Here is a 24482-nt window from a genome sequence, read left to right as displayed (position 1 = left end):
CTGGCCAATCAGAGCACACCTCGCTTTTTCAGACCGATGAGCTTTGTAAAAATCGACACGTTTCAGAAAGGCGGGGCATAGAGGAGCAACAATAATGTACATTATGTGGAAAATAATTTTATAAACCGTAAACCGCATAAACACATTGCATTACACCAAATACACAACATAATGTTCTTTTTAGCAACGTCTAAAAGACCCCTTTAATTCAATGTGAAATCGGATCCATTTACATTAACATGAAATTAAAAAGTATGTGTTAGAAAACACTCTCTGTCTTTTGATGCCGTACCCCTCCTTTCTCACTCTTTCGCTCTCATTCTCTGAATCACCCCTCCTCTATCTGCTCTCTCTCTCTCTTGTATGGTGTTTGAATGTCTCTTACTCAATATTCAAGGTAAAGGAGTTTGTGCTGATTTATAAGGGGGGTTCAGCCTCTGTCGCCAGGAAGTCTATTCCTTATATGGATATGTTTTTCTGTATATGTGGCAATTTTATACAAAACACATGTTCTTGGGAAAAACATCCTGTATGGGTATGTCCCCCTATCCTCATTGGTTAAGAGGGTGAAAACTCCCCTCGACATGCCTATATAAGATCTGTATTTCTGTGAATAAATTGAAGTATTTGAGAATACATTTGAATGTGTGTTTTCTTACTTCCCGGCCGTATTTATTTACACTTGGAGAGACTGAGAAGATTTCACGGTGGCAAAGAGATATCGAGGGACCAAATTGTTATTTATTAACAGTATGGAAAAGCTGCTTCGATCTGCTGTGGCATATAGCTCATTTAAAGGAAAGAATGCATAAAAAGGAGTGGATTTTTCCAATGTTTGTCCAATAAATCACTGCAGAGGAAATTTCACATCACCATGACTTCACTGATAAGAGATTTGCAGCGTTTGAGCGTGGCAGTCAGCGATTGCAACTAGCATAGCAGGGCAAATCCTCGCCAGCTGGCTACACAGTTTGAATTATTCTTACAACAGAGTCATTTCTGCAGTGTCAGGATCAGGAATAACATACTGGCAACAGCAGATCACCGGCTGTGCTCATGCTGAAGCTCACCAGCTATTTTTATTTTAAACTGAAGGATAATGCTGAATTAAGCTGTTGAGGAGTCCAGAAGGTTCTAGAAAGATGCTACAGAAGGAATTATGTATAAAAACGCTGCATTTGAGCAGATGGTCAGATGAAGCAGTAACAAACAACCCTTTCAGTCACTCATTACCCTCCTACACTACCAGCTTGAGCTCTTCTTTCAAACATATCATCGCTCTGAGAAAATAACACCTGGACTGGCCACACAAAAAGGTAATTGAGTAAACATTTCATGTCCTTCAGTGGCTGGCACTAACCTTGACAGCATGCGTCTACGGACGTGACTATTGCTACATTCAGTCAACCATAAAGTCATTCCCAACATCTCTAATGGTAAAATTTCAAATCATCATTTCCAGTGGAAAACCCATTCATTTGAGCAAAGAAAGAGCTATCACATGCTTGCTAAATCTTAAGTCAGCTTGTTTATGTGTGCTAGTGCCTAAATGTGCTTATAGATTAAAGGTCATTTTGCTCCATAGTCATTTATGGACAATTAACTTTGAAAGTCTATCTGTCATGCTGTAATTCAATATAAGGTTTAAATTTAATTCTGTATGAGTACATACATATCTATGATTAAATATGTGAGAACAGATGCCAGTACCATCTGATTAGAGGCACAAGCAACTGGAGAAGAAAAACAAGTTAAAGCAAGCATGAAATCAAATGGAGTGCACTTGGCGCCTGTGATGACGGCAGCGGTTCTGTCTAAAAGGGCTTGATATGAAAGGTGTGATTTGCCAACATTATTTGCTCTGCATGTGTATGACATTTACTGTACATCTAATATGTGCCACAGAATCAAAGAAGGCTTCTGGATGACTTGTAGATTGATCACTACAGACTCACAGATAGAGTGCAAACACACATGTCAATATTAAGACGATGCCAGAATGATACACAATTCATGACTGTGCGTTACTGGGAAAACAGTTCAAGAGCACAGCCGACACGTTCATTTTTCTTATGCACAAAGATTTCCTGGACAGCATCCTTTACAACAGGGCTGTCCAAACGTCCTGCAGAGTTTAGCTTCAACCCTAATTAAACACACCTGAACCAGCTAATCAAGCTCTTACAAGGCATAGAAACTTCCAGTCAGGTGTGTTGAGGCAAGTTGGAGCTAAACTCTGCAGGACACCGGCCCTCCAGGACCGAGTTTGGACAGCCCTGCTTTACAACAATAGCAAGCACTTGATAGATTATTTACAATAATGACATGTTCATACAATAATTTTGACTTAATATAAATGTCTTTAATAACAATCTGGCCACTGCAGAATAATGTCAACTTACTGTAGGAATCTACTGTATAGATGCATTAAAATGACTTTATTTGTATCCCAGTACACCTACAATAAAAGTAGCTTACAATTATTCTTCACATCCAAAAATATCTAGTTTGCCTTTTAGCTTGTAGAGGTGCAGTTGTGCTCAAAAGTATTCATACCCTTGGTAAATATGATCAAAGAAGGCTGTGAAAATAAATCCGCATTGTTTAAAAATAAACGCAATTTTTTTTCAACTTGATCCTTATTTAAAAAAAAAAAAAAAATCTAACCTTTAATTAAAGTTAAAAAAGTGGGGGAAGATCACATTATGAAATAAATATTTTTCTCTAATACAGTAAGAGGACGTGTGTCTATATCGTCCTAATGCACGGTGAGTAGGAGAGTTTGAGTGGCCAAAGACTCAAAGGATCACAGCTGGAGAACTGCAGAAAATTCTAAGAAATTCTAAGAAAAAAATAGAAAAGAAATAGCTCTCATCCAAAAACAAACTCCAGCATATTTATTTGCTAGACACGACTGGAACTTTAAACGGGACTGGGTTCAATGGTCAGATAAAACAAACAAAAAAATAGCTTTTTAGCAGCAAACACTCAATATGGGTTTGGTGCACACAGGGATAAAAAAAAATGTGTACAATGAAAAATACTGCTGGATCTTTAATGTTGTGGGCCTATTTTTCCTCTCATCCAAAAACAAACTCCAGCATATTTATTTGCTAGACACGACTGGAACTTTAAACGGGACTGGGTTCAATGGTCAGATAAAACAAACAAAAAAATAGCTTTTTAGCAGCAAACACTCAATATGGGTTTGGTGCACACAGGGATAAAAAAAAATGTGTACAATGAAAAATACTGCTGGATCTTTAATGTTGTGGGCCTATTTTTCAAGAAATTCTAAGAAAAAAATAGAAAAGAAATAGCTCTCATCCAAAAACAAACTCCAGCATATTTATTTGCTAGACACGACTGGAACTTTAAACGGGACTGGGTTCAATGGTCAGATAAAACAAACAAAAAAATAGCTTTTTAGCAGCAAACACTCAATATGGGTTTGGTGCACACAGGGATAAAAAAAAATGTGTACAATGAAAAATACTGCTGGATCTTTAATGTTGTGGGCCTATTTTTCTGCCGGAGATCTTGGATATCTTGTTCAGATAGATGGCATAATGATTTCTATAAAATACCAATGGATAAATGAAAAACTGACTGTCCATGCTAGAAATCTTATAATGGGACAAGGTTGGATCTTCCAACAGGACAATGATCCACAAACAAACATCAAAATCAAAACAAAAATGGGTCACTGAGAACAAAACCAAGCTTCAATCAGTTAACTGAGCTGAACCCTAAATGAGTGTGGTAAACTGAAGAGGAGAAGCACCATCATGCAAGCTGGGAATCTGAAGGATCTGGAGAGATTCTGGATGAAGGAATGGTCTCTGATCTCTGATCTGTCAGATGTTCTCTAAACTCTTCAGGCATTATAGGTGAAGACTCAGAGCTGTTCTCTTCAAAAGGAGGTTGCAAAAAGTATTGGATAAAAGGGTATGATTAATTGTGACCAATGTGTATTAGAGAGAAACATTTCATAAGGACATTTATCTCCCATTTTAAATTCTTATTCTCCAATGAAAGGTTAGATTTTAGTCAATTTTTTTAATACAATATCTAAAGGACTGATGATACAGATTAATTTTCACAGCCTTTTTTGATCATATTTACCAATTTACCATATTGAATAATTTTGAGCACAACTCTATATAGAATAAATTGTATGATCATAACTTCTCAGCATCTACAGCATAAAATGTCTAGTAATTGTTTCTAAATCATACAATATGAATGATAAAATTCTTACAAAAGCACTACAATATTATATATGCTCTCTAAATACACTTACTAATTCTCCTGCTTTGTTTTACTGGCATGTACAATTATTTTCATTTTTTGTTTTTATATATATATATATATATATATTTTTTTTTTAATGTAACTGCTTTAAAACAAAGAATATATAGACAGTTTAAATAGGAATAGATCTCTCAGTATACAGTGTGGAAGTATGAAACTCAAATATATATACTAATCTATACTAATCCATTTAATAAAAGACATCTTAACAGCTTTTTTCATGAAATAGTGATGAATCCTGTATAAATGTGATTTAAAATTGTCCAGTGGTGATTAAGGTGATTTCTCATGTAAATTTGAGAGCTCGATAACCTAAATAACTAAATAAAACATACAGAATGATAAATACAAGTTAATGTTTTCACCCCTCTTTAAATGTGTTTCTCTGAGAAAGAAATCAAGCCAATATACTGGATGTATTCACATATATCATACACGGACTGTACAACTGATTTAAAATAATTTAAGTTTCCCCAATTTCTAACTACATAAAAAAAACAACAACAACTTGAGTGTCCAGCAAATTCTGCCTGTGACATACAATCATATAATATATAGAGCACCAAAATGTGCAATAATGCAATACAGACACAGACTCATGTATAATGGACTAAAATAATGGACTACAAGCCCTTTCCAATTTGAGTTAAAACTACCGTTTCACTACATTATATTGCTTGCCACATCTTGTATCCGGTCGACACGACTGTACTCAATAAAACCCACCAAATTTATGTACAACCTAAAAGCCAAATCAACAAGATGCTAGCTGAAAGTTTGGGAAACCCGTGATAATGTTAGGGGGGAACTAAAATACAAGGTAAATAAACATGAATTATGTCACGAACATATGATGCTAGTCTCTTCCTGAACAGCAGTTACAGATATGTTACAACATGACCACATATATAAAGTAATCAGACTTTTTTGGAGAAAACAAAACAACACTGTCAAGGCACAACATAAATCTGATTACATACATTATATTGAGGACGTATTAATCTGGATACAGAGGAATAATGGCAGTAATAATCCTGGACATCATGATGCCCAAATGGATCTGAATATCCATGTAATATACATTGAACCAGATACATGAGTCATATCAAATGTTTTTTCACATGCACGGATATTCATCGATATTACTGGACTCTGCATGAATGCTGCAAGAAATATATAATATATACAAAACAAAACAAAACAATCCTCAGAGATGAACGCAGCAACAAAGCGAGCCACTGATGAGTCACTGCACGCGCTTCAATGATTCACACTGCTGTGCTCAACCTTGAGAGAATATTAGGGACACTTTAAATTAAAAGAGTGCAAGTCTTGTCCTTAGTGTGTGCAAAAACATTACAGATATGGAAAAACGTGTCAGAACCATTGCATTGCTGCATCTTATTTGAAGGTCCCTCTCTATCCGTTTCAGATCGCAATGGCATTCCAGGCCCATCTTTAGCCACGCTGTAGCCCTCTAGTGGCTGAAAGCAAGAACCAAAGTGCAGCCGATGCCAGAGAAGAGCCGGCTGCCGCAGGGAGCCAGTCTGTTAGCCTCCCAGCAGGAAGCATGGTGAAGAGACAGGAAGAGAGAGCCTGGAGTTAGCGGCCGTCCAGCACCCCCACCACCAGGCACCGCCTCAGGGCCGATGAAACCTGCCACAAAATGGAGAGAGCAGACTCTAGTTTAGTAGCGATGCCAGCAGACGGGACGCAGAACAGATCTGAGCAATATTTAGAGGAAACGAGGCAGTGGAAAGAGCAGCTGATGGGATCTTTCTTATCACCAGCAAACCTATTAACACGGCACTTGATGAATAAAGAGCCCTGCCAGATACATACTGACAGACGTCTAATTTATAAGAGATGCAAAGTAATTGCACTTTGTCTATCCATTTCCAGCAGTTTGCTGTGATGATAAACAGATAATCAGCCAATCATAGTGCTATGGAGGTACCACCTCTCATCGTGTGAATTTTGCTATATTTCACATAGGGCTGGGTAAAACGTGAAGTTTTTGTCATGTTCTGAGAATAAAGACTAGTTTAAAACCACAGTTAATGGTCTGGTTTCTACAACTTTCACTTAGGAGCAAAAATCTGCCTCTAAACTTGAAAGAAATAAAGATTTAACATTTATCGTGATGATTATCGATACTGACTGATATAAAAAATTTGATTGTGATATTTTTTTGGCCATATTGCCTTGTCCAGACATTCTGTAATGTCTATTCAATGCTTTAGCCGTCTCTCACAATGTTTTCAGTTCATCTTCCTTTGATCAGGCTGCTAGTACACAAACATACCTGGTAAACTGTTTGCTTTCTTCATGGACTTCCATTTCTTTGCTTTTAAATTCATTAAGTTCTTTACGTATAGCAGCCTGTAAAAAGAAAAAAGAAAGGTCATTAAGTGACAATGACAACTGAAAGTTTGTACAATGAAATACTTTATGAAACAATGCAAAATGAAACGTTTTTTTAATACACTACCATTTAAAAGTTTAGGATCGGTAATACTTTGTTTCTTAAAGAAGTCTCTTATGCTCACAAAGGCTACATTTATTTGATCAAAATATTGTGAAATATTACTACAATTTAAAATAACTTTTTTATTTTAAATTGTCTTTGATGAATAGTAAGTTCAAAAGAAAAGCATTTATTTCAGATTTATTTTTTAAGTGTATTATACTTAATTATATGTTAATATAATGTTTTATGTTCATTAAATTACATTCATTATCATGAACTACTGACAACAAAAGTATTTGATTTTTTGTTAATTATCACATTTTAATGCACCAGTCACATGCTCAGTAGGGGGCATCTGTGACCATACAAAAGGCAACTCTTCCATTGTTGATCACACTATCCAGATTTACTGTTCTCTAAATTATACAAGACAGGAACTTAATTATATGCATAGTTGATATGTATGCAGCTGATGGCCCCAAGGGTATATAACAATATAGATAGGCAACGAATGTGTTTATCCTGTTTATTAATTATAAATCGTAAAGGAATGGTTGTATAGAATGAAAATGTCATTATTCACAAAGTGCCAAAAAGAACAAAAAAGTAAAAAAAAAAAAAAACTATAAATCCATATAACTTCCTGTGTTCAACAAGAAATAACAGCAGGTAACAGGTTTAGAATGATGTGAGGGTGAACTACTCCCATTTTGGGACAACCATTAAAGCATTTGTGCTCTGAAATATCTAAAATCATCTAGAAGGCCTTTTAATCTACATAAGTGATAAATTGAATTAGTTTGAGATTCCCTTAGTCTTTAAAAATAGAATTAAAATATTCATTCCAAAAAGCTATATCTATATAATTAAATAGAGAAGTTAAAAGTAAAATAAAAAATAAAAATTATTAATTTATCTGTGTTTTAGAGCAGTTTCATCTTTTTATTCTATAAAGATATTTTTAATCCTCTGAACCATTGTTATTTAAAATGAAAAAAAAAAAATCCTACTATTTATTAAACTTGATCAACAATTGGCATGGTTTATGTGCATAAGTGGCATCTGTGAGGTGTGCGTTCAGAATTCTATATAGCACAGCACGAACACTGTAAAGCAACAGTAAGAGAAAAGTGCCTTACTTTGTCTGCAGGGGTTAACCTGGTCCAGGGCTTGTCAGCACGGCGATCATAGTCTTTTGCTTCTGTGACCTCCACATATTCATTGAACCGCAAAATTCTACGTGCCACCAGCTCTGCAACCGTTGGCCGGACGCTGAGCTACAGACACAGAGCAATTCCTCGAGTCACCTTTTAATGTGTGTGCAGTCACCTTTAATAGAAGTTAAGCATGTTCCTTCTAGCCTAAGTAATACCTTATGTGAGTGAAACAATGAATGTGTCAAACTAAATTTCTTCTTTGAGAATGAAGCAGGTTGGATGTGACTGACTTTACAAGTGGAAATATTTAGAGATGGTTTCTACACCTGTAGTCATTTGTCTGAAAAGCACTGTCCATTATTGTGGTTTCAGCTAGAACAGTTAAATTTTGAGAAAATCTCTGTAACTGACTAGTGAACCATTTTATAGATCTGGTCTATCTAACCGATTACATCCTCTGTCCTATTTCTCTCCATAATATAGGGCATTAGCAGCAAACTAAATAAGGCGGCTATAATTAAAATGGTCAGACTTCCAGTCACCACTCTTACAACACGTCAGGAATATAAAACTCTTTTATACTCCCCACAACACCTCACACACTGTAATCTGGAGTTAGCGAGTGGGTTGCAGACACAACCAAATTAACTCTTTAATCTAATTTCACAATAGCAGAGGAACATCTTAAAATATTAAATAATAAATTCAAGTACAACTACATCAAAATTTCAATTAGTCTGTGTTAAAGTGATGTATTGAGCTACTAGTCCAGAGCTGTCCAAACTCGGTCCTGGAGGGCCGGTGTCCTGCAGAGTTTAGCTACAACTTGCCTCAACACACCTGACTGTAAGTTTCTATGCCTAGTAAGAGCTTGATTAGCTGGTTCAGGTGTTTTTAATTAGGGTTGAAGCTAAACTCTGCAGGACACCGGCCCTCCAGGACCGAGTTTGGACAGCCCTGTACTAGTCTCATTTTTATTTTACTTCCTTGTAAAGCCAGCAGATGGCGCAATGCCCCACAGTCCCCTATTTTCCACAAGGTGATGTCACAGTGATGATACTGATTCATGATGATTCATAACATCTTGCAGCATTATGCAAAAGTAACAGGTTAGGAGTTATTTGAAATAAATGTAAACTTATACTTGTAATGTTTCAATATATGACATGTCTAACTTCTATGGAAGCCCATCTCTGCCATATAAGAAAAAAAAATGCTTTGGGAAATCACAATTATGACATAAGAAGTCAAAATTATGAGTTACTAAGCCAATCATGACAGGAACATTTTTGTCATAATTATTTTAGAATTATGACTTCCCATCACAATTTAGATTTAATCTGTCATAATTGTCTTTTTATCTCATTATTTATTTCATAATTGTGACTTTGTAATAATTATGATTTACCATAGCAGGTTTTTTTTTTCTTAAGTTGTTCTTTTTTTCATATATTTTTGACAGATTCAACAACCTGTCTAGCAGACTGCAGAAGGTTGTACCTTTCGGGATAGTCTTCTTTTAATCTCCTGCTTGGCCTCTTGTTCTTCTTCCTCATTTTTCTCTATAGGGACACAAGTAAGACCTTTGTCAGTTTCTATCCTATTCAATGACTGATACTTGCTCTGAAATTTAAATACATCATTTGACAATTATTGCAAAACTGAGAATAAGACATTACCACAACCAAGGTCACTCAATACTAACTGATATGTGAATGTCAATGCTGATTTTTAGTCTTTAAGTGATCAGAGTACAGTGAAATCTAGCATAACGTAGCATTAAATGGCTGTGTAGAATCAAAGCATGGTCAGTGATGAGTTCAAAACTTAATTGTGTAACATTGGCCAAACACTGAATTTGCCATGGGACCAAGAGGATTGCTTGAAGACTCCTCCATCCTCTTGATTTAGAAATTGTTGTGATATTATGAGATTTCCAAAACAATTACTGGTATACCTTTTATTTTTCTATTTATAGGACGGCCTAACAATTCAAATTGACACTATACTCTTATGATATCTTCAATTATCAATGTCTTATTTAATAATAAACCTCACTTTTACTTCAGAAAACAATAATAACAACAACTTATTTATACTGTATATTATAATTTTAGATTTGGGACATTCAAGCCCTTTAAGGGGCTGCTAATATCAATTATATCTCAGGTAAGCTTTAAGCAACTCTGATGAATTGTTTACACCTCCCTGATTGTTGGCATATAGCTTACAGCTTGTTAGAGCAGAGCTCCTTCATCACATTCCTAGCTTCATCAATTATATCACATAAAACCAAGGCAAGAGAAAAGGCAGAACGGCACAGGGACTGAGACGCACAGCGACGTCTGTGACTCAATGAATGTCTCTGCAACATCAGAGGCAGCAATACGCAAGAACAAATATTAAATGCCCTGGGCATCCCGAAAAAAAGCAACTGTCTACAGACTGTGTAAATGAGATTGTGACAGAGGAGACATACGTTTTAGAATATTTCGCTGTTCCAGCTCTTCTGTGGTGGGCCTTTGGCTCAGCCGTCTATGGGAAAACGAAAACAAGAATCAGTCTGGGAGAAACCAGAAAGACTACTGATGAATATTTAGACTGTGTTTTGTAAAGGAAAGAACAGGCCCAATTCATACTTCTCAAAACACTCAAGATTATCAGAAACAAAAATTCTGTCAGGTGTATCCAAACTTTTGACTAACAGTATTGATTACCATAAACTGACAATGTTAGTGTCCAAAACATACTAGCAGTACAGAACAGCATGATTTAATGTACCTCACTAGTTTAGAGCCGATCTGCTGTCGTAGCTCCTGTCGCTCCGTCTCTGAGGTCCGTGGGAGAATGTTCTTCTCTTCTAGCTCCTTCTTGCTGGGCCTGTTACCAAGTTTGATGGCAAGTGTGTCCTTGCGGCGAATTTTGCTGGCAAGTGAGCCTACAAAGAGAACAATTAAGAACAAAGCATGCGTGATATATTGGTACCATATTGGTTATCTGCCAATAATGTATCATTATAGGTTGATGAATATATATTTATATATAATGGCTGAGGTTGTGATATTTAATTGTGATTTTGATTGTTGGAGGAAAGGTAATGTAAATGTAAAAATTAAATTACACTCAAAGTTCATTTTAATAAATTATGCAACACAGTAAATGCAATTTTTAGCAAATCTTATAATCACACTTTTTATATTGTACATTAGTGTTGTGATGCCTAATTCACTTGCAGAATTGTGTGCGTTTTATCTTTTCATTTATGTATTCAAATAAATTTATTTATTTATTCCAAATGGTAAATAATTTAAATATCTGACATTTATTAGTTATCAGCCATGATATGAAAATCATTATTGGTTTATCTGCACTGGACAGTGCTTTAGTACCATTGCAACCCAAGAAAAAAAACTTAATAATAATAAGGTATTTGCATTCTGACACCAGTGAAGCATCTTCAGATTGCAGTGGGGAAAGAACAGAAAATGAGAAACAGGCGTCAGTCTTTGCAGGAATGTGTTGTGCAAAGTGCACTGGCAGCAAAGTCTGCATAGTAACCAGCATGTCAAAAAGTAACGCTGACAAGACACAGCATGTTTTTCCAGTTTGACAAACTAAAGGCTTGTACTTCAAAGAATTTTGGCAAAGCTCTGGTCCAAAGAGAAACTTCTAAAATGCAGATACCAAGAATGAAACCTCTTGGAAATGTATCATCTGTACTTGTGCTACATTTTGTGTCGTTTATTCATAAACATTAGGCTGAAGACACACCTTTGCTAGAATACTCTAAATGCATATCCAGAAAAGCTGCATATTTAAGGCCTTTCAGTTACAAAATTTTAATTTGGCTCAACTTTTTAAATGCTTTTATTGACCGAAAATATGAAGAAACAAGGGGTTGGGGTCTAAAAACAACACAAACCAGACTTGAACACATACTAGAGGTATACTCATCATCCTCATCATCTTTGTAGAGTATAGGTCCATCTGAATCAGAGTCGTTGGACTGGCTTTCTTGAATGGAGTCAGGAATGATGGACACCTGTGGGCTTTCAACATTGACGATTTGTCGTCTCTCTCCCTCTTCAGTCCCAACAATCCTACAAAAGGCAAAGCAAAACACTCATTTAGTCTAGCTAAAACATTCATAATCAGAATCAGTTTACATAATCAAATAAGGGAAAGAGGCTAACATACTCAAGACATTAAATGGATCATACATCATTCATTTTTAAAATTAGTACTTTCCCTGACGTCCATTAGTTAGGTTTTTCTTTGCCAAAAGAGTCATAGTTTAGTTTTCCATTTTCTACCCTCTCTCACTGACTCTTTGAGGTAAATGGGGTTTTTTTCCCAGCCACTTCACATGAGGTGAGCAACAGAGTTGATCGCTGCACTTCAATGATCACACTTTTTTTTTTTTTACTACACTGCAAGTAGCACAAGTTTGACAAACTGTCCCAAATACATGCTGGTTCGTCATCATATAACCCCTTCAGTGCAGTTGTTTTCCTGTAATGCTGTAGATCTAGCTAAAAAGTTGATTATGCACATATAATCACGTGATAAAGTACTAGACAACTCACTATATTACTACAACTTTATCACTAGCCATATTTCCTGTCAAGCAAGTTACAAGATCAAGGTCTATTTGATGTTATATACGGATTACAAAACCATTTTGGCAAACTATGAATAAACAGCACAACTAAAAAAAGAAGAACAAGTTTTTAGCCTGAAGTTACATCGCAGAAAAAATTACACTACTGCTCAAAAGTTTAGGGTCAGTATGGATTTGTTTCTATAAAAGAAATTAATACTTTTATTCAGCAACGACATTAAATTGATCTAAAGTAAGTGTAAATACTTGAAAAAATGTTGTATTTTAAATAAATGCTGTTCTTTTGAACTTTCTATTTATAAAACAATCCTGAAAAAAGTATCACTTTACATTTTACAAAATTATTAAACGGCAAACTGTTTTCAAATTTGATAATAAGAAGAAATGTTTCTTGAGCAATAATTTGCCAATCAGCATATTAGAATGATTTCTGAAGGATCATGTGACACTGAAGATTGGAGTAATAATGCTGAAAATTCAGCTTTGCCATCACAGGAATACACTTCTATATTTTAAAATATATTTAAAATAAAAAAGAGAAGTATATAATTGCTTTTACTGTATTTTTGATCAAATAAAATGTAGCCTTTACCCCTTACTTTTGAACAGTAATGCACATTGTTGTTTACCCCAATCTTACTAAACATCTGATTGGAGGATGACATACAGCATGACTCAATTGCAACAATCATACTGCCTTCAGGGGAAATACACAGAGCACATGGCACACTGACATGCATGTGTTATATAATCAAAATCAATAGCACAACACTAGAGGACATACAGAATTTACAAAGTGACATTAAACATTCACATGAAAATTGTAAAAATACACATGTAAACTGACCTCTGTGGCTGATCTGCTACTGCCCTCTCCTTCTCGGTTTCACTCTCGGTGCTCACAGATTGGCCTAAAGTGTCTGAAGAAAGTGCATTTGAAGATTCAGAGAAGGACGTTTTCTCTGTGGTTTGGTTAAAATAGGGCTTCCTTTTACCCTTCTCTGCAGAAAACTCCAATAGATGATCGGCACCCTTCCCATTCTGAGAGGTCTCCTCAGCCTTCTCAATACTGGAGGTCACTTCTTTTTTCTTTTGGTCCTTTTTAGAGGAGCTTTCCAGAGTCTCAGATGAGGTTTTGACAGGGGGCCGTGCTGACCTGGAAGGTTCGGTTTTCTTGGCTGACTTGGGTTGTGCTGCTGTTAGTTCTAATTTGCTGTTCTTTGGGGTCTTGGAGCAGGTCGATGAAGAAGATTGTCCTGAGGCCTGAGAGGAACTCTTGGATGCGCCTGCAGTTTTCTTAGGATTTGAAGGTTTAGCTGTGAAGAAATTCAGGGAAATTATAGAGATTTGGATCTTGAAACAATGAGTTTATGGATACACCAACAGCAATGGTGGCATTTTAAATGGGGTTTCTAAGAATAAGAACTGATAATTACAGAACTAAAAGATAATAAGATAATATGGTGTATATAATAATATCACATTAACTTGTGTATTCAAAAAATGCACAGATAAATAAATTAACTAATTAATTAAATTAATGCTTTAGTTAAAAGAGAAAGCTGTCAAGCCACCAATGATGAGCTGCACCAGAGACACACAATGGACAGGTAAAAGGACAAAGGTATAGCACAGTGTGGAATAATAAGCCCGTTTATAGACAATTACATGACTGTGGCTTACATGCACAAAGTCCTAGTTACATGCAAAATGCAACATTTATTGTGCCATTATACTCAGACAAAGGCAAACATCAATAAAATATTATAATGTGTTTAACCAATGAGACAGTAGACATGTAATGCAACCACAATAACAACACAAGAAAGCCATAATGGGTCACAAATGAGTCAGGATGTCACTTTGCACAGTACTGGATACCAATCCCAAGCGAGTTAAACCATAAAACAAAAACAAACAAAAAAACAAAAGCAAAAATAGCTGTCTAGCAAACTGAGCATTTTCCCTTTCTCAAATAAATTGACAAACTTTGTCGAAATGTTCCTCAAAAGATCAAGTTGGTTCCCAGTGAGACTGGTCAGGGGGAAAGAGACGCAAACAGGACCCCTCCATGCAGAGCTTGTTCACCACGCATGCAAACACGATGCTCTATTCACATCACTGATATGTGTACTTACCATTGCCATGAATGGCAGTTTGGGTGGTTTGTTTGGGTGGAGGAGCGAAGACCTGCTTATTGGTGCTCTTGATTATCTTTTTACCCCCTGCTTGGCCCCCTTTCTTCATGCCTGTACTTATGGCCTCATCAGAGGGTTTTTGGGGTGTGGCCTGATGTTTTTTGGTAGGGGTTTTTAGAGCAGCTGACTCACTGGCCTGCGGGCTGCGTTTGCTGTCATTCCTCTCTACAGGAGCACAGAGGAGCAGAGCACCCTAAACTGTTATTGACTAAGAAGACCCTCTGATCATGTCAGCATTTAGCTCTAAATTGTGATTGGATAAGCCACGTTCTAAGCCATTGTAAACACAAATATGACCACACTTTATATAATGCAGTAAGTAGTGACACTAAATAGCCAACATTAAAGCTTTCAAACTATATTAATTGGCTGACAAATACTAAATATTGTCATACATAATGACAATTTTATTCAGCAATGATGCATTATATCATTATATATATCATTATTATTATTATTTTGATAAGTGATGTTTTGAACTTTCTATTCATCAAAGAATCCTGAAAAATTGTATTACGGTTTACTCCAAATAAATAAGAAGCACAGCTGTATCCAACATTGATAATAATAAGACATTTTTATTGATTTCTGAAGGATCATGTGACACTGAAGATTGGAGTAATGACTGCTGAAAATTCTATTTGGCCATTAAAAGAATTAAATTACATTTTGAAAAATAGTAAAATAGGAAACAGTAGTAGTTTAAATTATATTTCACAATATAAAATTAAATTTTAAATGTATACATAATTTAAAAAATGGAAACTTTTTTTTTATAATAATAATTTTTTTAACAAATAAATCAAGCCTTGGTGAGACTTCTTTCAAAAACGTAAACGTTTGAACGGTAATTTGTGAATATATAATTATTAGTAACTTAATTGGTTTGCTATTTATTAAACATTGGTTTTAAGCTGCTGGTGCTGTTTTTAGGCACGGCGGAAACGCCTCAAGCGGTTTAATGCTTTCCCCATGAAGAATAAAATATATTAATTGGTGGGAGAAATGTGGTTGAAAGAATTACAGAATTGTTGTAGATCATTAAAGGGGCAGAAATGATAAAAATACAGTTTTGACATTCCCTTGTGCATCTTATGACTGTGGCCACAACTTCAGCCTACAGCTCTGACGAAAAAAAAATATCCAAAATGATGTCAGTCTAAATGTCATAAAACCCATTACCTAAAAGGATGGTTTCAATACAAAGCACTTCATGTTATTATTAACAATGGTTTTAATATAACTTCAACCAAATCAATACAGCACAATAGACACTCCAGGGTATCTCACCACCTGAGATGTTCAGACGATCAAGAGACGTTCATTAAAGACATATGTGGAGAAAACTACTCAGCGAATAAAACCAAACACACCCTGGAAATAAGCTTCTCAGGAAATGTCATTGTTCTACAAATAACTCCATTTGTACAGTTTATTAAAAACTTGACCACATCTTCATTACATTTCACTGAACAAGATAGAACTGTTGCTCCAAAGCAGCTCAAACTTCCTCCAAACAACACACACTATATACTTACCGTCAGTCTTTATTCGTCCATTTTGATACATTTGCTCTTACAGTACAAGCGTTGATTTTACTATTGTTCAGCCACAATGATATGAAATATGGATGGTGTGATGTGCAGAAATTACACTGCAACAGCCATTATAATATATATCACTTTGCTCTGTCCATGCAGTGAACAAAATGTTGTGAAAAAAACCACAACATGAAAATGCCGAAAAACCAATGAAAGGACCCGCCAGTCAGACTGAAAAATGTAACTTATGAGTGGCTTGAGCTTAAAAGATCAAAGATAGATTAGTAGTACAGTTAAACTGAAGATGAAGATTCAGCATCTTTCTTTTGCCCCTTTTTGATAAAAAAAACGAAAACGATACCTTCTGGGTCCTCTGCCACTGCCGCCAAGTCTGCTTTTTCTTCTGGGACCAGCTCTGGTGTTTCAATGTCTACTTTGACCTTTTCAGTAACTCCACTGGGCACTGCATTACCATTCAAGGTCTCTGTGTTCAAAGGATCATCTAAAGATAAGCAAACATGGCTCAGTTATCATGGAACCAAGACAACATGCCTGCTATTCAGTAAAAACACAATTTTGTTTGCATTGATTTTAAAGTCATTCAAGGCAGTTCTTATAAAAAGTGCTTTGGTTTCCCCATGTAAGGCCAAATAAGACTACTTAAAATTATTACTGAAATTCTTTACTCTTTTGAAGATTGGGAGGGATTCTGTTGTTCTCACAAAGTAAGTCAACTTATTTGGACGTGAACAGTAAGTCCAGTAAGTGTTTAGCTTTTATTATATGGATAACATCGATGAAAGCCATTTAATGGAAAACATTCCAGGGTGGTAGAACAAATTATTAATCTTTGTTGCTAAAGCACCCAATATCAGTTGTTCACGCAGTGGTAACTGCGGCTACAGACATTGGAAAAAAAGTTCTAATGAATTTGTCTTCTACTGTAGGTGGTGGTACCACAGTGGTTAAAAGTTAAAGATTGCATCTGATAACCCACCAGCACCACTTCATACATGAAGTACACAGAATAGTCCTCCAAATAACCTACTTGAACTATAAGTTGCTGCAGGAAACTGTCCTTATAGTGTACTATAAACCAAGAATACATTATCTAATAACAATTTTATTGAGTGTAGAACATTCCTTTAATATTACAGAAAGCAGGTCAATGGCCATCCATGCATGCTCAGGATCACATTCACTTCATTTACCTAAAATCTCACCTTGGTCTGGAATAAGGACACCTTTGTTTATGAGCTCTTCTCGAGTTTGCCTGGTGGATATTTTCCTCTCCAGAACTATAAAGATGAAGGAGACAGAACATATCAAGATATCAATTATATTTAGGCCTCTATATGGTTACTTTGGTTCAGTGAAAGTGCAGGCAGCTGCCAGCTGTAATGTGTAATACCATTTTATGATCCATCCAACATAATCACCAAGTGAATGTCATACTGGATGGCGTAACTTTCATAGAATTGTGAGGTTGCATCTAGATAAGCCAAGAGGGAATCACTAAAAGACTACATCCTGAATATACATATTTGGATGTGTTGCTACCATCATAAATTTTCAAGCAAAATTCTATTAATAAATGGGGATATACCTTTTGAGAGGTCCTGGAACTTATCACTGGTTCTCTTCTTTCTCCATTTCCAAGGTTTAAAGATCTTGCCCAGAGAAGAGAGCTTCCCCTTTCCTTTCAGCTGAGGAGACTGCGAGCTTCCCACCACCACATCACAGTTGGCCAGAGAAGATTTTTCCAGTCCCTCCACTAAAAGTGAATCACAGCAAGAACACAGTTTTGAATGAACGGAATAAAAAAAACTGAGCTGACCCATAAACAATGGAAAACAGTCAACTGGTTTTCAATACTTGTGTGAATGAATGTTTCTGACCATAACAACAAACATAAGGGCTGCCTCTTTCCACAAACAGCATAGAAAAACAAGGCATATAAGAGCCTCAACTTCAGAAAGTGTTGATCACCAACCACAGATCACTGATCAAAAATTTTCAGCAAGAAATTTATTTTATTTAAATAATTGTATTCATCAAGGACACATTAAACTGATCAACTGTAACTAAAGACCTTTAAAATATTTATTTATATTTCAAATAAATGCATTCTTTTGAACTTTCTATTCACCAAAGAACTAAAACAAATATATAAACTGTTACCAAAATTTCAGATGAATGTGTAAGTGTTGCAATATATTGAAATTAAATGTTGCCCAAATTATGCTGTGACTCAGTTGTTGGTTGCCACTCGGTAGTATGTTGGTTTGTAGTTACTGATAAACATCTATTTTCCATAAACTGAAATACACCATATATTTATTTAATCTTTTTTCATTTCATTTTTTCCCCCATACAATTACAACTAATATAGTAGTTTATATAGTTTATATAATATATTTAATATTTAAAAAACTTGGGATTTGTGCTTCTAATGTCTGCTACAAACATATTCAAAGAATCACTGATCCGATTGATTATTTTAGGTTAGATGCTCACTTTAGGTTTAAGGTTTGTGATTCAACCAAGAATTGAACTCTCTTCCACCCTACCCCTACCCCCACCCCTACATCATTTCTTCTTAGCTTGCAAACCCGTTTATCAAATATAATCCAACAGAACAGCAGACCTAAAGTCACAGGCACACCTGGCCAGATGAGGTGTAAAATTATCACAAGAGCATTTCCACACGCCTAAACGGCATCAAAGAACTGAGAACAATAAACAAAGAGTCAGGCTCCAAAGCAGTGACACCATTTATCATTTCAAGAAAATGCACACACGATTACATTGTTCTCTGCAGAATTACAGCAGAGACCTGGGTCAGTGTTTGTATGGGTCATTGTTATGAGACCTGCCCTATTAAAGAAATCTATAAAAAATAACAGACCTCCAAGGGACAAACTGAATATTTTGGCCTTTTCTTCCATTTATTGGAGGTCAGTGGAGTCCAATGTTGTCCGGACCTCAACATTTCTTAAAATATCTTCTTTTGCGTTCCACAGTAAAAGTCAGTCATACAGCACTGTATGATGATTATTGCAGTATACATTTTACAAGAAAACACTATTTCAGTCTTTCTACTTCAAAACTACATGCTTAATTCAGTGTGTTATTTGTCATTTCTTAGTAATTATTTGTAAAAAATATTTGAGCAATTTATGAGTGAAAATATTTTCAAAGTGAATCCAACACCAATTTTTTTTTGTGATGTTTGGAATGACATGAGGGTGAGTAACTTCTCATTTTTCAAGAACTATCCCTTCAAATGCTCAGGAGACGGTAACTTCCTGACTCTTGCATCTCAACTATGAGATTTTTATCACTTGTTTCTCATTATACTGTCAAAACACAGCCAACGAATTTAGAAACAAAGTGAGAGGCAAGCTTAGCTGTATTTCTCAAACTTATCACATAGAATGTTGCTTCAACTGACTGCTTGACATTTAGTACACATTTCCAATGTTTTAAGTGGTTCACTCCATTATTTAATGTTGTTTCATAGGAGCCTGCAGTAGATAATAAAAAGATTGTGTTGTTAAAAACGGGCCTACAGAATATTTTACCCACATGACATGCAGCAAAAATAGACTCAAGCTCCAAAACTACACTCATAAATATCAAACTTCTTTATTGGCATCTGTGGTTCCATGAAGAACATTTAACATCCATGGAATCTTTCCACTGCACAAAAGGTTCTTCATAAGTGTGAAAGGTTCTTCAGATTATTAATGTTCTTCACACTAAGAAAAAAATGGTTCCTCAATTAACTGTTCACTGAAAGGTTTGTTGGGGGTGTTGCTATGAAAACCTTATTTTGAACCGTGTAAGCTTCTGCCACGCATCAATACTCCATTTATGTGGCAGTGTGTAATCAGCTGCCAAACACACATTGCTTCCACATGCGTCACGAAACATCTCTAGGAGTCCAAAAACTGACCGGAAATCAGAATATTTTTCACATAGAAATATGTGAAACTCAAACGTGAAGTCTGTTTTTCACACTGCACTGAGGGAATTCATTAGCGGACAGATGTGACAGGAATGTGCTAGATGACATGTCTGAGGTCTTATCACCACCATCATGAGGATGCCAAAGCGCCTCTTTACTAATCAGTTCTCCCCAAGGAGCCACTGGCCCTAGACTTCAATGGCCTGTCAACATGTAGTTGGCCTGTGATTGGATTATTAAAGGGGTCATATGATGCTTTTTTAAAGATCATTATTTGGTGTATTTGGTGTAACAGAATATGTTGACATGCTTTAATGTTCAAAAAACACATTATTTTTCAAATACTGTACATTATTGTAGGTCCTATATGCCCCGCCTCTCTCAAACGCTTCGTTTTCTACAAAGTCTCTCCTTCCGACAAGCGCAGTCTGCTCTGATTGGCCAGTTGACCCAGTGCACTGTGATTGGCCGAACACCGCAAGCACTCGTTGGAAATGTAACGCCCCTTACCATAATCGCCAGCTTCATCTTTCAAGATAAATGTAAAGACAGAGCCCAAAAGGGGAACAGTCGCGTGACAGACACAGTGATGAAGCTGGTATGTGTTTGCAGTACACAAGCCACGGTTAAGACAGCTTACTCCACTGTGATGTGATGCATGAAACGTGACAAATAATCAAGATGACCAGAAAACAAAAGGCATCAGTTATTCAAACCTCCAAGGCTTCCAAAAGAGGCATGTGAGACTTAAGGGTTAAAAAGTCATATTGCAGTGCAGCTCATATCAACATCCCTGACAGCATATTTCTTACAGAACAATCACACATTTGACTTGCCTTATGCTTCTAAATATAAAGACAAAGCAGCTGTAGAGATGTGTGATAGCTAAAAAATGCACTCATGCTGATAATTATTAGTTCATTATCTCAATGCTTTAAGCCTCAAATTCTGTAATGCTGAAGAATAAGTCAAAAAATGAGCCAAGGACAGTTATAATTTTTTAAGTCATCAAATACTACCGTTTTAAATTTACTCTTCGACTGAGTGATGTAGCCTGCTTTTGGACATCCGGTAAGTGCATTAAGCCTATAACAAATGCTGAATCTAGCTTCGTATTAACATTTGCTTGCAGCAGGCTAATCCTACAGCCTCAGTTCCTCATAATACCAATGAAAAAATAATAGGCCAATTTCAGTCAACATTTTGTTCCTCTATTTACAGAAAGGAAATGCCTATGTTTGCAATGGCCTTTCCTATAAAACGATTTTAAAAAAACTAGACCCAAGACAAAATAATAGTGCTGATTATTTCTGGATCTAATTAATAGAGAGGTAGAGATCATTCTCATAACAATTTCGTTTCAATTATTTCTGTGGCCTTTCAGATTCAGCCAGTTGCTATACATTTCAGACTAAATCAAAACAATTTAAAACATGATTCAGTATTATTTAAAGCATAAGCATGCTGCTCATGAGGACACACAAATAACATCTGATCAAGTTTCCTTTGAGAGCTGGTAAACTGCTTTTATATTACAGCACTCTGGCAATAACTGAAATTACGGGGAAATGAAGGTAGCGGCTTGTGATTCAACAGTTGGTGCAGAAAGCAGCTTAAGATCACAATAACACTGCATTGTGGAGTGCTTGCTTGAAATTGTAGCTACTGGAACTTGATTGTAGCGTACACTAAGACATTTCTGTTATTGTTGCTGCTTTTTTAAATAAATCACTTAAAATGAATAACATCTCCATTGTGAAAAAAATGCTTTGTTAAATTTACAGTAAAAATGGCAGTAGCTGCCATTCATCACTTTTTTTACTATGAAAAAGTGATGTTACAATTATTACAGAATGAAATAGCATGTCAGTTTATTAAAATACATACTTAAATCTGATTGTGTAAAATTATTAATACAGGTAGCAGAACAAGGCCACATGAAAAAATTCTCTCCAACAAATGCAGCCAATAATAACAAATTAGCAAAGTATCACTCACACAAACACGAAACAGAAATACAATACAACATTAATGTAACATTAATAGAAAAGTTTTTAAATAAAGTCTAAACAAATGTGATGGTTCACGCACGCAATTCTGGGAATGCCCCTTAAAAAGACCACCATAAATGCTGAGAATCTATATTAAAAATAGCCTATTGTGATATGTTTTGTATGAAGTAAGCCTAAACGTGCATGTATTGTTTTACAAATATCACTGTATCGCAACTTACAGTTAACAAAGTAACACGTTTAAACTCATCATTTCACATTTTTTACATTATGCACTCTGATACGAATTAGGAAGTACATTTCTAACAGCAACATGTGAGCAAAATAACAGAGTGAAACAATCATTTCCTGAATGCGCGAGCCAGTTATGTTTCTTCGTGCTTTTCAAGCAAACATGTTACTGTTAAATAAAGCATCAACACAAACGCCTCGATTCGCCGAAAGATGCACATGACAAAGTCCCACTTGTTGATCGTTTGCACTGCACGCGACAAACCTAAATCCACGCGCTCGCTTCGAACATTATAATGGCAGTGTTTTAGTTCGTCGCATCACGTATATAGCGGTAGATTAAGTGAAAACCAACAGGCAAGTAAGCTATATCAGACTTGAAAATGAACTTGGGTTTCCGCAGACAAGGACAAGAACTAGGACTAGTCACGTCATCCCTCCCTGAGCGTTAATTGAGATAGCGGTGTGTGTGAGTAAACAGCGGGTCACTGAATGAAGAACAAGCCCTTCCAGACACTTACCGCTCGCTCCCTGAGACAAGCTGGAGACAGATGTCTGGCCCATGTCGATCTTCAATGGGCCGCTAAACAAAAATCATACGACGCCCCAACAACTTGTGCAACAAAGCCCACTCGATTGACATAACAGGAGATTCATTTCACTCCTCCAGCTCTGAGATCTGCTTCTCAAAAGAGCTTTTCCATACTTTGCGAACTCGTAAGACACGCAATCGAACTCTTGAGTCCCCGGATTGAAATGCCTGTCATTCCTTTTTTTGCAGATTGTAAGCAGTCAGAGGTCATAAGGAGGAAGTTTCAAGCCCCTCCTTGCTTCAGCCCTGCTTAAAGCATGGAAATGTATGTGAGTAATAATGTGTTGGCCAAAAGTGACATCATTAGAAAATACTGGATCAGGAGTGTCCATGCTATTTTTGACTACACTGCTTTACTGTATTAAAAAAATAAAATGAAACTAAAATAAAAACTTGGTTTATTCTATTGAAAATGTCTGTTGCTAACTATCAGAGCATTTCTGATCAAGAAATGACAGTGTAAAAGTTTCCCTGAGTTTTACATCCTCTAGCCAAAGAGAGTATATTATAAAGCTATAAAATATTCATACATGATGTATAAAAACTAAAGATAGTTTATTATTGATAATTTAAAGACATGATCGTCTTGAATAATGCTACTTTTTACTCCAGTGAGTCAGTTTCTCAGTTTCTGTAAAGACACATACCGTAACATTGACCGACACCAGAACCGGCCATTAGATAGGCTTCCAAATGCTTTCAGCAAAATTTAAAAGGTAAAAAATATGAAACATTAAATATTTTATCAAACAGCAAAAAGTTACCTGTAAAATACTAAAATAGTATTGGCCATTTTATATTAAAAATGAAATCATATAAATGTATAATACATTTAAAACTGGTGACAACTTGCATTAAACTGACCTGAATGAAAATATCCTTGTCTTGAGAGCACTGTTCAACCTGTGTGACTCTGAGTAGATGTCATTGCGGTTGTATTGCTCACAATAAGACCATTTTCAAGGTTTGACCATTCTACGAGTTTGAAACCAACATACAAAAACACTAATTTGTGTAATTAAACTTTTGACTCAAAATCATATACTGAGACACAGCCCTTATGACAACTTCTCATGTAACAACAAGCCCCATTCTTACTTATATGATACTGTACACACAGTCTTTTGAATGTCAATGTTCTATGAAAGGGTAGCAGTTTACTTATTTTGCATAAAATGGGAAGCCAAAAGGACACACTATCAACCTCTGGTTCCATTTCTCCTTTATGTGACCATGAGAATAACTATGCATTTTTCAGTATCAAAAAGACAGGTTTTATACCACCAAATACAAACATCGCTATAATCTTTAAGATTGTTTGCAGCTAATGCTTTGCTTCCATCAAAAGAGGCCAAAAGCCCCACAGACTTAGCCCC

The 24482-nt window shown here is 35.9% G+C and overlaps 1 protein-coding gene across 5 annotated transcripts in view; it reads right to left on the bottom strand.

Moving 5' to 3' along the window:
- Window positions 1-5290: 5290 nt before the first annotated feature.
- Window positions 5291-24482, bottom strand: part of LOC107552951 (phosphatase and actin regulator 2-like) — a 32731-nt gene continuing 13539 nt past the window's right edge. The window contains exons 2-13 of one of the 5 annotated variants that reach the window (XM_016235012.1): window positions 17908-18075; window positions 17525-17599; window positions 16663-16803; window positions 14701-14925; window positions 13410-13878; window positions 11881-12041; window positions 10723-10879; window positions 10421-10476; window positions 9442-9503; window positions 7924-8061; window positions 6620-6696; window positions 5291-5970 (exon numbers count right to left, since the gene is read on the bottom strand). In XM_016235012.1, coding sequence (XP_016090498.1) covers window positions 5955-5970; window positions 6620-6696; window positions 7924-8061; window positions 9442-9503; window positions 10421-10476; window positions 10723-10879; window positions 11881-12041; window positions 13410-13878; window positions 14701-14925; window positions 16663-16803; window positions 17525-17599; window positions 17908-18075 — 1745 coding nt within the window. In that variant the 3' untranslated portion in view covers window positions 5291-5954. Of the gene's footprint in view, window positions 5971-6619; window positions 6697-7923; window positions 8062-9441; window positions 9504-10420; window positions 10477-10722; window positions 10880-11880; window positions 12042-13409; window positions 13879-14700; window positions 14926-16662; window positions 16804-17524; window positions 17600-17907; window positions 18076-23035; window positions 23340-24482 lie in introns of those variants that run through there. The other 4 variants (XM_016235010.1, XM_016235011.1, XM_016235009.1 and 1 more) reach the window with 4 other exon arrangements.

The sequence above is a fragment of the Sinocyclocheilus grahami genome, unplaced genomic scaffold (genome assembly GCF_001515645.1).
Source record: "Sinocyclocheilus grahami isolate Dianchi unplaced genomic scaffold, SAMN03320097.WGS_v1.1 scaffold461.1, whole genome shotgun sequence".
Classification (NCBI taxonomy): Eukaryota; Metazoa; Chordata; class Actinopteri; order Cypriniformes; family Cyprinidae; genus Sinocyclocheilus; species Sinocyclocheilus grahami.
The sequence above is the reverse complement of the archived record's forward strand: the minus strand, read 5'-3'. Positions and strand labels throughout refer to the sequence as shown.